This window comes from Equus przewalskii, chromosome 19 (genome assembly GCF_037783145.1).
Source record: "Equus przewalskii isolate Varuska chromosome 19, EquPr2, whole genome shotgun sequence".
Classification (NCBI taxonomy): domain Eukaryota; kingdom Metazoa; phylum Chordata; class Mammalia; order Perissodactyla; family Equidae; genus Equus; species Equus przewalskii.
Window position 1 is genome coordinate 63,651,787 of NC_091849.1, and position 14,393 is coordinate 63,666,179.

General features: G+C 37.3%; 1 protein-coding gene across 50 annotated transcripts in view; it reads left to right on the forward strand.

The window, feature by feature from the left end:
* RIMS1 (regulating synaptic membrane exocytosis 1) overlaps positions 1-14,393 on the forward strand; it is a 418,478-nt gene that overhangs the window by 281,018 nt on the left and 123,067 nt on the right. For all 50 annotated transcript variants that reach the window (XM_070584895.1, XM_070584896.1, XM_070584897.1 and 47 more), the window contains 8 exons: positions 666-712; positions 2,282-2,394; positions 4,286-4,416; positions 4,962-5,133; positions 5,257-5,410; positions 6,381-6,452; positions 12,612-12,768; positions 13,497-13,622. In XM_070584895.1, coding sequence (XP_070440996.1) covers positions 666-712; positions 2,282-2,394; positions 4,286-4,416; positions 4,962-5,133; positions 5,257-5,410; positions 6,381-6,452; positions 12,612-12,768; positions 13,497-13,622 — 972 coding nt within the window. The remainder of the gene's footprint in view (positions 1-665; positions 713-2,281; positions 2,395-4,285; positions 4,417-4,961; positions 5,134-5,256; positions 5,411-6,380; positions 6,453-12,611; positions 12,769-13,496; positions 13,623-14,393) is intronic.

Below are 14,393 nucleotides of genomic sequence, written 5' to 3' on the forward strand. Positions count from 1 at the left end.
CATGACTCACTTTCTAATCATACAGTAAATGCCATATATCTAGCTAACTTCAGTATAGAGATACGAATCTCTATATAGGGTTATATATGTGCATATTAGTTATATATTCACATATATAAAATATTTTGGCTTTTTCGTTGCAAGCTTGAATCATTTTTAATTTCCAAAGCGATCCATCCTTTTCCTTTTATTAACTCTGCCCATGACATTCACCGTATTGTTCTATCATCGAGGTGTCTCCATCCCCTCCATTCAGTAAACTCTTTCAGATGTGTTTGTAAAGCATATTACTGATTTGTAAAATACGTGTCATTTTGATTTTCTAGAATTGAAGTAAAATATTACCTTTTAACATTTTTTATTTCCAAAACCTACTGTTTTGGTAGTAAAAATATTGTGATAATTTTAGCCACAATATTAGTCTGATTGTTGTCATGTTAAAGTGTTTTGCTATTAAATCTATAAAAACTTATTTTTACTGCAGTTTTTTTTGTGTGGTGTTTGACATTCATGCACATTAGTAATTGCCCTGGTAGTAACTCTCGTTCATTTCCACACCTGTAAAGACCCAAAAGGATTTTGACAGCACTGAGTAAAGTGTGGCTATGACTGCCTCAGGCCGGTGATTTAGCTCATGGGTTTTCACTAGACTCTGTTTCTTTTAGTGACATTCCACGGATTCCTGAGAGCTCCCATCCTCCACTGGAGTCCAGTGAGTATATGATTTCTCTGTTATTATACATATTGAATGAAATTGAAGCATAAAGATTGACCATGTTTAGTTACTTGTTGTAAATGAGCTGGTATTACTATTCTAAGCTTATCTCCAGTGATATCAGAAGTTGGCAACCATGTCAATCATTGGAAACCCATGCGAGTTCTATGTTACCTAGTAATCTACTTGCTGTGCATAAACATTTATTGCGGTACTGGTGATTCAGTTTGGTTGGTGATTAGCTGAGTCTCATGAGCAGTCTTCAGAGGGAAGTAGGCACATTAGCAGATAATTTTAATGCAGTGTAACGGTGTCAGGCATGATCATGGAAGTGAGTGGCTGGAGCAGAGGTGAAGTTCAGTGGACTTACAGGAGTCAAGGGACTGGAGCTGGAGGATTGCATTATCTACATCAGGTTCTGCCTACCTGCTAGAGATGAGCCCAGATTTGGTTTTAAGCTGTCTGGTAACCAGTATAAAGAAGGAAGCGAGACCAATTGTATGCTGTTGGTACTATTTAAAAATAAACTGCTATAGTATTAGAAACAAACTGATTATTAGAAGCAGCAGTGTTCTTGTACTGAGACCCAAAGAAAAAATTACCTAGGATACTTGATAAAAGAGACATAGTAACAAAGAATTTTATAGCCCTGTTACTTATAGTTAAAAGTCTTTGGAGGGCCCGGAATGATACTGTGTAGTTTAATTTAGACTTAATTTACACATATAGAAAAAAACGTGACATACCCTCAGGCAGCGGTCCATAGATAGTATTTTCTCAGTGAAGCTAAGGTTTGAATGGGTGTTGAGTTCAAGGTTATCCTTGGTAGGGTGATAGCACTCCACAGACATTCTGCACGCTGATTCTGTCAGGGTTCAATTTAACAGTGATCTGGGAAGAGAGACCTTTCATTTACAAAAGGAGGAGGAGAGCCTCATTGAGTGGCCCAGTGGAGAGCCAGCCTCCTCCACGTGAAGGTGATTCAAGGCACTTATGCTGGATCACTAGAGATGACATTCTCATACCTTCAAGAGACTCATTTATAAGATCAAAACTGAGACAGGTGGTAAATCTTATTTTAAAACAGTGATTAATTCCAGGCTTAGATGTGGCTCATAAATTATATTATGCCATGCATTCATTTTAATGTCAGGAAGTACAGTTCCTGATAGATGATCCTGTAGCCAAGATAGTTATCGTAAGGGGTGCCATCTTTCTTATCACTAAACGCCTGAAGCCTTTACCTGTCTGTGAGGTTATGCGAGAGCCTAAACTGCATAATGCCTTCCAGAAATGTAGAAAATCACACTGACAAATTGAAGCAAATAAATACAATGTTTGATTTTATCATGTTAAATACCTTTAAAATAGACAAGCAGAGAAGACAAAATGATAACTTTCCATGACTATCCTGTTGAAAGTAGGTTCTAATGTTATTGATGGTAATGCATTATGGTTTTCTGCTAATAACAGATGCATTTATATTTTATAAGAAAATATTTATTCCACACATATGTTACAAATATGTTACTAAAAAATTATTTAATTTTTTTTTTCTCATTTTAGGTTCAAGTTCCTTTGAATCTCAGAAGATGGAAAGGCCTTCCATTTCTGTTATTTCTCCCACGAGTCCTGGAGCCCTAAAAGATGCCCCACAAGTCTTGCCAGGGCAACTTTCTGTATGTACTTTTGTACATGTTGGTGACCTCTAGGATTCACTCCCTGTTCTGAGTCTTTCTTTGAAGTCTGTGATGCATTTGTAGTCATTAACACCATGACCCACTTCATCAATTTTTCGTGCGGTTATTTATTATTCTTTCATTTGTATGTTTATTTGGAAATATTTATTGAGTGCCTACAGCATACCTGATGTTCTTAACATTACATGATAAATGATAACAAAAGTAAATACAATATCCATTATTCTTTGTGTGCTATGGAAAAGCTTCTAAGGTAAGCGGTCAGTTAGACATAATAAGCTTAGAAAGTCATGTTCCATTTACCTAAGAACCCTATGAGCCTGGAGCCCGAGAAACTTAAATTTAAAATATTCTTCTTAACTACTTAAGACATTTAGTGGAACTCTTCATTGCTGACATCACTCTGAAAAAGCTCCAGTTTTCCTCGCCACTGCCTTGTCTGTGGCTGGGGAGAGTGGAGTGAAGAACGAAGGCTAGAACTGGGATGGAAGCCACATGTGTGTAGATCACTGTAGATCACAGGACATTCGTATCAATAATTAAGAGAAAATCATGCATCGAATTATTCTATAAATAGTTGATCTTTTGCTCCTTTGGTCATGTGTGGATTTCTATAGTCTGTTTTTGCTGCTCTTTTCTTGGTTTTAATTAACCAAAGAAGATAACTATAAGCTTGCTGTTATTTTTTAAACCTTTCTTGGTTTTAACTTCTATTTTTAGTAGATTGAATTTCTTTGTATATAGTCTCTTGTGTTTATTTTCCCTGCTCTGCCATCTTTTTTTCACTGTGTGTGTGAGTCTCTCACCTTCTCCACCTGTATGTAGGAGGGGTAAAATCCATGTGGTTTTATGAAAAACACATCCCTAGATGTGTTAGAGATGTGGATTCATACAGCTCCAGTTTGAATCCCTAATCTTCCCCTTACTATTAAAGGCCAATCGCACATTGAATTAGCTTATTTTGTTACAATGACTCTTAAAGGTGTTCCAGTGTATAGCCATAAAAACTTATGCTCATAGTTCTAATTCAACCATAAAACCAAAACTAGCTTATAAATTGAAAAAAAAATCAAATGAAGTTAACGTTGTCTGCTGCCAGCACGAATACTGTATTGGCTGCTGAACTTTGGTTTCAGGAGTCTGACAGTGTTTCAGCGCACCATTTTCCCGTTTTCTTTATGCACGCTACTGTGACGTCTTTGTGGCAATATCATCTGGCCTTCCTGTAGTCTGAAGGCATCATTTACGTATTGCTTAATTCCATTGTTCTTTTCCTCTTCTCTCATGAAAATTAACCTGTAATAAGTTAATTATAAAAATTAAGTGAGAAAACATCCTCGGAAACAGCATTCCTTGGTGTCAGGCAGCCCACAGTGAACCTGGTCCTCCATGTCTTCCAGATCTTTCATCTGTGTTGTTCCTAACATCAAACCTCATTTTATTTCAGCAACCGGTGGTACTATGAAATGCATTTAGCCACAATATAATCATTAAGACAATTATAATCACCAAACAGTTGTGTTTAGCATTTAAAAACAAGGATAACTATTTTAATATCCCCCTCTTCCCTTAGTTTTTTATAGAATTTTCATTATTAGTTTTATTTCATAACATGCATGACATAAGAGAGTGTAAATTAACACTGTGGGCCTGCCATCTCTAAGTCACATGTAAAATGCATGAACAGAGAAGCCATATTCTAAATGGTTATGCTTTCAAGTTGATAACGCTTTTCAGAAATAATATCTGTAATTCAGTTGTATTGCAATTTAAAATTTTTTCTTCAAAAATAATTTTAGTATTTTGTTTGGTAAAATTATAAGACCTCATGGTTTTTACAAATACTGATTCCTTTCTGCATTGCTCTTAGGTGAAGCTGTGGTATGACAAAGTGGGACACCAGCTGATTGTAAATGTTCTACAAGCAACAGATCTACCCCCTAGAGTAGACGGGCGTACCAGGAACCCCTATGTCAAAATGTATTTTCTTCCAGATAGAAGGTAGTGAATAATTTTAGAAAAATATGCAAAAATCTTTACTAATAAGAAAGGTAGAATTTTCTCTCCTGGGATATAGTTTTATTTATTTTTTAAAGCTTTATTGAGGTCTAATTAATATACCAAAAGTTCCACACACTTAATATAGACATTTTGATGAGTTTGGACGTATAGTTTTAAAACATAATACATAATTCTCTATGAGGGAATAAACTACATTATCCCTGAAAAAAAAATCCCTCAAGCAGCAGATTTCTTTGAAAATGATCTGCCAGTTTTAAATTTTCACTCCCTTGTTTATTTGTCTATCCTTCTTTGACAGTGGCATCATTTAGAATGTCTCTGTGCATGAGCCTAGACTCCTGACCACTGCTCACATCATAGTTAAAATTAGAATACTCTCAAACCCAGAGTAGTTAGATTTTCATATCAAAACTTATGAATTAAACATCGTAAAAATCCCAGTAGCAGGATTACATGTCACTGTAGCTGGTGGCAGCCTGTGCTTGCTTTTGCTTTTTTGTTTATGAAACATACTTATTTTTCAGTGATAAAAGTAAAAGGAGGACCAAAACTGTAAAGAAAGTGCTGGAACCAAAATGGAATCAGACGTTTGTCTATTCCCACGTGCATCGCAGAGACTTTAGAGAGCGGATGTTGGAGATCACCGTGTGGGATCAGCCGCGAGTGCAAGAAGAAGAGAGTGAATTTCTTGGTGAGGTGAGGTGTCTGGGAAGATGCGAGTCGGCGCTCGGAGACGTTTCTGCGCTCTGTGTTAATTCCAGTCGCTCTTGCGCATGTTTTGGTAAAGGTGCTTGATTTAACTTGAGACCTGCCTTCCAGATCCTCATAGAGCTGGAGACGGCCCTTCTAGACGATGAACCACATTGGTACAAACTGCAGACACACGATGAGTCTTCGCTACCTCTGCCGCAGCCCTCGCCTTTCCTGCCAAGGCGGCACATCCACGGGGAGAGCGCCAGCAAAAGACTGCAAAGTGGGTCCAAGGCCTTCTAGTAACCGGAAGTAACTGTGTTGTAATGATATAATTAGACATTAACATTCCAGATGTTTTTGGAATGTTTATTAAAGATCGAAATATGCAAAAAATATTCATGTATATAACTATTGTCTACATTTTCCCAATGAAAGTAGGGTATGTATATAGTAGAGTAATTCCAGAGCTGAAGGTTAAAAACTCTGAATTACAGTTCTTTGCCCAATAGTGATTGAGTTGTTGGTTGATTGACTGATAGAGTAACTTCTGTCATTATTGATGGGTTGGTACATATGAGGTTTTAATAATTTTATAGTTCCTGGATATTTTTAGCATTATTATTCATAAGAAACATTTTTAAAAACACATTGTAAAGTACATTTGTTGCTATTCGTCTGGTAATTGGGAAAAACAGTGTTTTTTTCTGTAGCTATTCATTCATTTTTGACTTAGGACTAAATCTCTGATTGAACAGCTGAAACTTAAAAGTTTCATTTTGGTAACTTGGAACCAAATTGTTTTCCTCATATAATTGAATATTTTATGTTAGTGCTTCTCTGATAAGTCATTTCCTCAAAATTAATATTTAATGCAGTATAATGGCTAATTTTGAAGGCTAAACATAAATATTTTACGAAGACCCGGGTGCCCTTTCAGTAATAGGACCTCAGTAGAGCTGCAGCCGAGGAAGGACTCTGTGAACGTTGCCCTCAGCCCATCTTCCCCAAATGCAGAGGAGGGCACTTCACTGGGTGGAAAATAGTGGACACATTCACTACAGGCTCTTAGTGTGAGATGTCAGTTAAGGAATAATTTGAAAAGTCGAAATCTAGTTCAGTATTTACTTTGTGTTATTCTTGCTCAAAAGTAATGGTAGTAATATAATTAGCTTTAAAAGAACATGTGACCGTGTCCTTTACATCTCGTGACCAGCCAGACACAGAGGTCTCTGTTTGCCTTTGTTGTGCAGGGTCTCAGCGCGTCACTGATAGCGACATCTCAGATTATGAGGTTGATGATGGTATTGGCGTGGTTCCCCCAGGTGCGTGGTGGGCGCGCAGCTCGCTTCACTCTGCTTCTGTGTTCGCTTGTGCCGTCAGTTTCCAGATGCTCTGGGACACTGACGTGGAGATCTGAAGCACAGAGAAATCAGTATTATATTATTCCATGGTGACTTGTGTTCCAAATTATTAAGAAAGTATGAAATGCATAGTAATTGTTCATTAACATCCCTGCTTGTGAAATTTAGTCAGCTTCTTCCTTAGACGCATGGCTAGCCAGGTTAAAAGTCATTATTTCACAATGCTCTGAGCATCAGTGAACATACGAATTTCATTTTGAAAGGATATGGTTAATTTTCTTAAATGGAAATTCGATTCTCCTGTGTTCTGTATTGTATGTCTGTGACCTCCCTCTGTTTCTGAGATGATGTCGCCTTCCATGGAATATCCTGAGAAGGGTGCATGGCAGGGCGCACAGGTGCATGTGGCATGGCTTAACTCCTAATGCTTCTGTGCTGTGTTCACCGCTGATTGTACCTAGAATGTCATGTGTATGTTTTAAAGAAGGAAATGCTTTAGAAAGATTCAATGCTTGTTTCAAGTCAACATCTTTCTGCCATTGTATAAGTTAGTAAAATTTTGAGGATGTTGTGCAGTTCAAATCTGTTTCTCATCTGACTCTTTTGTCAGAAAGTGAAGGCTTATTTTATTGGCACCAATCCTGTACTATTTCCTTGATTTACTAATAAAAAGTAAGGAAATATTCAGATAAGAAGAAATTGAAGAGAAAATCTTGGGACATATAAATATGAGTTATTAAAGGCTTTCCTCTGGGACCATGTTGACTTATGTCCCCGTAATTTGTGTAGTTTCTCAGATGGGAATGCACTGAACTCAAGGGCAGTGATTTTGGTGAAGTCAGTAGACATTCCACACCATCGGCTAAGTTCACAGTTTGGAGGGACATATATACAATTTCCTTAAAACTAGGAGAAAATTATGGAGAGTTCTCTAAAATTAGGTTTCATTTGCTCCCTGTAGCTCAGCGAAAATTATTATTTAATCACTGTGTGAAAGTACAAATATTCTTAAAACAGTAAACCTGCTGCTGTGCACATCTGCATACTTGGGTATTACTCTTTGATATCAGACCATCAGTGAGAGTTTTAAATAGTAGTGGAGAATATCTTATATTTTGCTTTCTGTTTTTGTTTATTTATAAAAAGATCCTAATAACTAGACACATTCTCCACAGATGCTTTCACAGAAAATTTAGTAGAATATTGGTTTTTATGAAATTGCATGAGGAAAAGTGATACTACATCATACCCATTGGCATGTTTAAATAGGAATCAGATGATTCCTGGTAGGGAGGGCGTCAGACCTTTCTGACAAGTATCTTGGCTGTTAACCAGGCTCAGCGTATGTTGTTACTGACTCATCTCAACAGAGATCACTTCGTGAGAGCTTCTCACATTGTATTCGCCGAAAATTTCATATATTTTATTATTATTATTTATTTTTCATTAAGATTATGATAGATTACAACCTTGTGAGATTTCAGTTGTACATTATTGTTAGTCATGTTGTGGGTACACCACTTCCCCCTTTGTGCCCTCCCCCCACCCCCCCCCCGTTTTCCCTGGTAACCACCGATCGGTTCTCCTTGTCTATATGTTAACTTCCACCTATAAGTGGGGTCATATAGAGTTCGTCTTTCTCTGTCTGGCTTATTTCACTTAACATAATACCCTCAAGGTCCATCCATGTTGATGCGAATGGAACAATTTGGTCCTTTTTTATGGCTGAGTAGTATTCCATTGTGTATATATACCATATCTTCTTTATCCAGTCGTCAGTTTCTGGGCATTTAGGTTGGTTCCACATCTTGGCTATTGTAAATAATGCTGCAATGAACATGGGGGTGCATGGGACTCTTGGGATTGCTGATTTCAGGTTCTTAGGATAGGTACCCAGTAGTGGGATGGCTGGGTCATAGGGTATTTCTATTTTTAACTTTTTGAGAAATCTCCATACTGTTTTCCATAGTGGCTGCACCAGTTTGCATTCCTACCAACAGTGTATGAGGGTTCCTTTTTCTCCACAACCTCTCCAACATTTGTCACTTTGGGTTTTGGATATTTTTGCCAATCTAACGGGTGTAAGGTGATATCTTAGTGTAGTTTTGATTTGCATTTCCCTGATGATTAGGGATGATGAACATCTTTTCATGTGTCTCTTGGCCATACTTATATCTTCTTTGGAGAAATATCTGTTCATGTCCTCTGCCCATTTTTTGATCGGGTTGTTTGTTTTTTTGTTGTTTAGCTGTGTGAGTTCTTTGTATATTATGGATATTAATCCTTTGTCGGATAAGTAGCTTGTAAATATTTTTTCCCAATTAGTGGTGTGTTTTTTTGTTTCAATCCTGTTTTCCCTTGCTTTGAAGAAACTCTTTAGTCTGATGAAGTCCCATTTGTTTATTCTTTCTATTGTTTCCCTCATCTGAGGAGTTATAGTGTCTGAAAAGATTCTTTTGAAACTGATGTCAAAGAGTGTACTGCCTATATTCTCTTCTAGAAGACTTATTGTTTCAGGCCTAATCTTTAAGTCTTTGATCCATTTTGAGTTTATTTTTGTGAACGGTGAAAAAAGAATGATCGATTTTCATTCTTTCGCATGTGGCTGTCCAGTTTTCCCAACACCATTTGTTGAAGAGACTTTCTTTTCTCCATTGTAGGCCCTCAGCTCCTTTGTCGAAGATTAGCTGTCCATAGATGTGAGGTTTTATCTCTGGGCTTTCAATTCTGTTCCATTGATCTGTGGACCTGTTTTTGTACCAGTACCGTGCTGTTTTGATCACTGTAGCTTTGTAGTATGTTTTGAAATTGGGGATTGTGATGCCTCTGGCTTTGTTTTTCTTACTCAGGATTGTTTTAGCAATTTGCGGTCTTTTGCTGCCCCATATGAATTTTAGGATTCTTTGTTCAATTTCTGTGAAGAATGCCCTTGGGATTCTGATTGGGATGGCATTGAATCTGTAGATTGCTTTAGGTGGAATGGACATTTTAACTATGTTTATTCTTCCAATCTATGTGCATGGAATGTCTTTCCATCTCTTTATGTCGTCGTCAATTTCTTTCAAGAAAATCTTGTAGTTTTCATTGTATAAATCTTTCACTTCCTTGGTTAAATTTATCCCAAGGTATTTTATTCTTTTCGTTGCAATTGTGAATGGGATTGAGTTCTTGAGTTCTTTTTCTGAAAATTTCATATTTTTTATGATGAGGCAGTGCAGTCAATGAATGAATTAATAAATGGCCAATTCAATAAATATGTACTAAAAGGGTGAGTTTCTTCTCCTTTCCCTGAGAAATCACATGGACAGCAGCCAAAATGGGAGGCAGGGGACCCACGGCACTTGGGTTCCTTCTTGGAGATCACCAAAAAGCCCTGAATCCTAAATAGATGCAGGTTCCATTCTGAAATACACCACCTCATGGTGTTTGCAAACATATGCAATCTCTCGTATCAAAAAGAAGCAGTGCCTAAATTGTCACTTAAAATAATACTCATTTTTATTTGGCATTTAAAATGTAATGAGGCAAACTTTTAATAAAATGCAACCAATAAATTATATAACCAATAAGTAATATTTTATGTTCCAGAGTCGCTCCATAAATTAATAAAGGACATAATGCAATTTAGTTATATTTTCCAGGTGTACTCTTCATTGATCCAAATGAGTATATGGCGGCTTCTAAAGATACGTATGTGTGGCAATATAATATAGCAAGTCACATAGTGATACACAATGCATTTTAAAGAAAGGGGAGAGAGGAGGAATTGGTAAAATAAGGGCAGGAAGCTAAAATAAAGCGAGGGATAAGTTAATAAACAGCCATGTTGGTACATTGCTGTGTACTTTTAGAGGCTGGGGACAAAGTTGCTTCTGCTTTCTGCAGCATCCACAGGAAGAGAGAAGAGTTTCCTGCTTTTGTTCGTTTCCTGAAGAAGTTCGGGAGCCTCGTTTAGATGTTCTCCCACAGCCAAACCTTACATTTCCGCTACCTTGACTTTTCTAGAATCACAGAGCTCTGAGCTCTTGTCTGATGTGTTTCCCACCTTTCCCCACTTGCGGATCTACGGTTCCGAGGGCAGTCGAGAGACCTCTGGAGCTACATTTTATTAGCTCAGTAGTTATCCTAAGCTTATTGTTATTTAAGATAAATGAGTAATTTTAGCTGCTTAAGAAGAATAAAAATAACTATGTACAGAGTGGCCTATCTGAGGTGAGGCATCTGACAACCTCAACTTTTCAGAGAATTATTGCAAATTGAGAAAATGGAAAAAAACTGCTACTTCTAACTCTGAGCCACTGGGAACATTGAGATGAGCATGAAGTCGCAGTTCCCTGCCATCTTTTCCAGAAGGTAGAGTACATGTTGTCGACAATAAATTACACATAATGTGAAGAAAGCCAGATTAATGTAAAAAGCACAGAGTTATGAATGCATATTAGGATAGGGTAAAAAAAGACTTTAATTTATATGTAAACACAAAGAACCCAAGAAAAAAATTAACTATACCCTTTTAACGGCAAGATGCCTAAATTCTCTAAAAGTTCTTTCATAATAATTAATTATACCAAATCTTAAACTTCTATTTACATACCTTGAATATCCACTGAAATCTTGAAATGGTGTTCCCAATTCAATATTGACCTTCCGTGTTTATTCTCTAATTGATACCAAATGTTATTAAATGATACCAAATGATAATTTAAAATGTTTAATTAATTCAGACCTTGAATTAATTATCTTTAATAATAGCCACCATTTTTTAAAATAAGCTGTGAAATAAATTCGTTACATGTAAATTAACTTTGTCTCTTTCTTGACCTAATAATTGCAATTTATACATCTGAACAACAACAAAACCTCAAAATAATAGCTTAATTCCTATTACTTTTGTTATAAAATGAAGTATCTGAAATTATAACATTTATGGTTATATCACTTGGTCATTGTTCTGATGTATTTAGAGAGTGGCAAAGTGGTCGAGGTTCTTTGCTCCCAATATTGTCAAATTGCACTTTATGAAATGTTTAAAGACCTTCCTTATGCTTTAAGCTTAGTCACGAGATCATAAAGTTACAACAGATGAACTGTTGGGGAATTAATGATCTTAACCATACTTTTAAAAACAATGTGAGAGTTATCAGGTAAATAAATGACAACAGTTCCGGCTGCCCAATCAAATTTTGTGTGTTTGTGGTTCATGTACATTTTATATAGTTGTAAATATAGTTATCTTTCCTTTGGCCACAGAATTTTTTATTTTCCTTCCGATAATAGCAAACAGTGACCCTTGTTAAAAAATTTTCATTAAACTGTTACTATGGATTTGAGATTATCTTAAGTAAATCAGAGATGATATAAACCTTTTTACTTCAAGGGAGAATGACTTTTAGAATTTATTTTTAATTGCAACTATGTTAACTGTGTTAATTATGATACTAATTAGCATGTTTGTGGGACGGTCTCCAGTGTCTGGGATAGACTCCATGGTTAGTTCTTTTTCTCTGCGTTCTTGCCACGGTCCTCTCACTCATGCAGTGTTTTCACTTGAAAATTGCAGTATTATCTATGGTTTGCAAAATTCGCAATCAGTATTTGTAATAGTGAAAATCTGGTACTCTTCTTTGTTAATTAAAATTGGTGTGATACCATTTTCATTTTCTTATTAGTGAAGCTATCTGAAATCCAACTTATGTAATTTATCTTTTGGAAGAAAAATTAAAATAACATATAAAGAGACACCAAATTTCTAAGCATTGACTTTGTATAAACTATAGTTCACTGTCAAGTGCTTGATTTGTGCTGCTGAAAAGTCTCTAACTCGTTCATTCTTTAAATTAAAATGGCATCACAAGTCATCATCCCTTCTGAGGTCTCAACTGTCGTATTTGTGTCCGTCATCTCCATGCTGCCTCTGAGCCCAGCGGTAGTCTGCTCTCAGGCATGTGTGTGACACACTCTGTGCGTCTACTGACTTACCGAGAGAGTCCTGGGAACACTGATCGCATGGCATTGAATCTTAGTGGGTCAATGGCTGCTTTAGATATCGTTTGACACCTCCGCATGCATGTTCGCGTCGTACAAGAACACTGACTGACGCTGTGTGTCTGTTCTCACCAGTGGGTTACAGGTCTAGTGCTAGAGAAAGCAAACCTGCGACGTTAACTGTGCCGGAACAGCAGAGGACCTCGCATCACCGCTCGCGCTCCGTGTCTCCTCATCGCGGCGGTGACCAAGGCCGGCCGCGCTCCCGTTTACCAAATGTGCCATTACAGAGGTAAGCTTTGAGGTGCCCCAGTGCCCAACACGCCTTTTTCTTGTGATACAGTGTAAACGGCCACAAGGCTCTAACTGAAATGAAATCGTGGTTTAGTCAATCAGGTTCTTTTTTTCCAGAATCATTTGTAGGCAGAATGCCTTTGTGTTCATTGCCCAACCTAGGCAACATTCTTTTCTTTAATCTCAAGAAATTTCCTGGGAGTGGAAAAAGTTTCTGTTCCAGCACTGTTTCTGAATAACTGTCTTGTATCCTGTTTCCTGGTTTCTCCCCTTTCAGGAGAAATTGTATGGTTGTGAATCAGACCTGTGAAGAGAAGTGGCAAAGAGGATAAGGTTAAGAGGCAGAAATCATTTTTGAGAAATTTAAGACTGTCTCTTTGAAGCATTTTAAATACCTGGAAAAGTGTATAAACTCTCAGTACTATAGTTCTCTGCTTCATCTTTCCCTGAAATACACTGAAGCTTTGATTAAAAGTGCAGATGAAATCTGGTGCTTTTTTGATAGAGGTGCCACAGAAGGCTGGAGAAGTGCGGCTCAGGCCCAGCCCTCATAGGGAATGAACACCATTAGCCCATGGATAACGTGGGTATTTGGTTATGATGCTGACAATTTTCAAGCCGTGTCAGTTGCTTGCCAATCACGGTCAGTCCTTCCCTGTTAGTCTGTTGGCCTGTCTGGGGAAGATGATGCACTTTGATGTGTCTGAATTTTTTTAATCATTTTAGGAGTTTAGATGAAATTCATCCAACCAGAAGGTCACGTTCTCCAACCAGACACCATGATGCCTCCCGAAGCCCAGTTGATCACAGATCCAGAGATGTGGATAGTCAGTATTTATCAGAACAAGACAGGTATCTGTCCAAGTGATGATCTCAACACTATACACCTTTCTGTGCTCTGTTTTAATGTGCTCGCTATCTCGCCATAGTACCTCACAGAGTCAGTGTTCCTTTGCTCCAAACTGGACTTCTGTCAGAGAACAACTGTCAGGATATTCTAATGGGAATGCAACTCTAGGCAATATTTGGTAACGTTATATTGTCATAGTATGTGCATTTTTTTACAAAATCAAAATGTGTATTTAGCCAGTTTTAAATGTACACCTGTTTTTGACTAAGGCGCTAACCTAAATTACAGGAGGGAGCCTACACAAGCAATTTTCAGATATTTCGTTTTTTATGAGTTGCAGTCTTTGGGATGTTTCTTATGTAATTAAGAAAATATGTTTCTTATGTAATGAAAAGTTTTGGATACAGGTCATCTGAAAGACAGTTAATATTGCAGAGTTTCTGTGAGAACTTGCATAATAATTGTTTATATACCTACATCCATAAAATGTCTATAAAGTACGAAATATTGAGTTGAGTCCTTTCCGATATAGATGTGTACTCAAGTTTAGTTCTGCATTTGTTTATGAACCAGTACTTCCTGGACACAATCTCTAAAAGACATCATTATGGCTCGATTGTCCTGCGTGCCCACCGACTTTCTCCTCTAAGGAACCACACCCCCGCACAGGGAGCCTGACCACAGGCTCAGGATCTGACTCTAGGTTTTATGGTGCCCCTTGTTGAACATTCTCCTCTGTCTCTTTGGAGTGGAGAACTTCCGGGGAGGAGTAT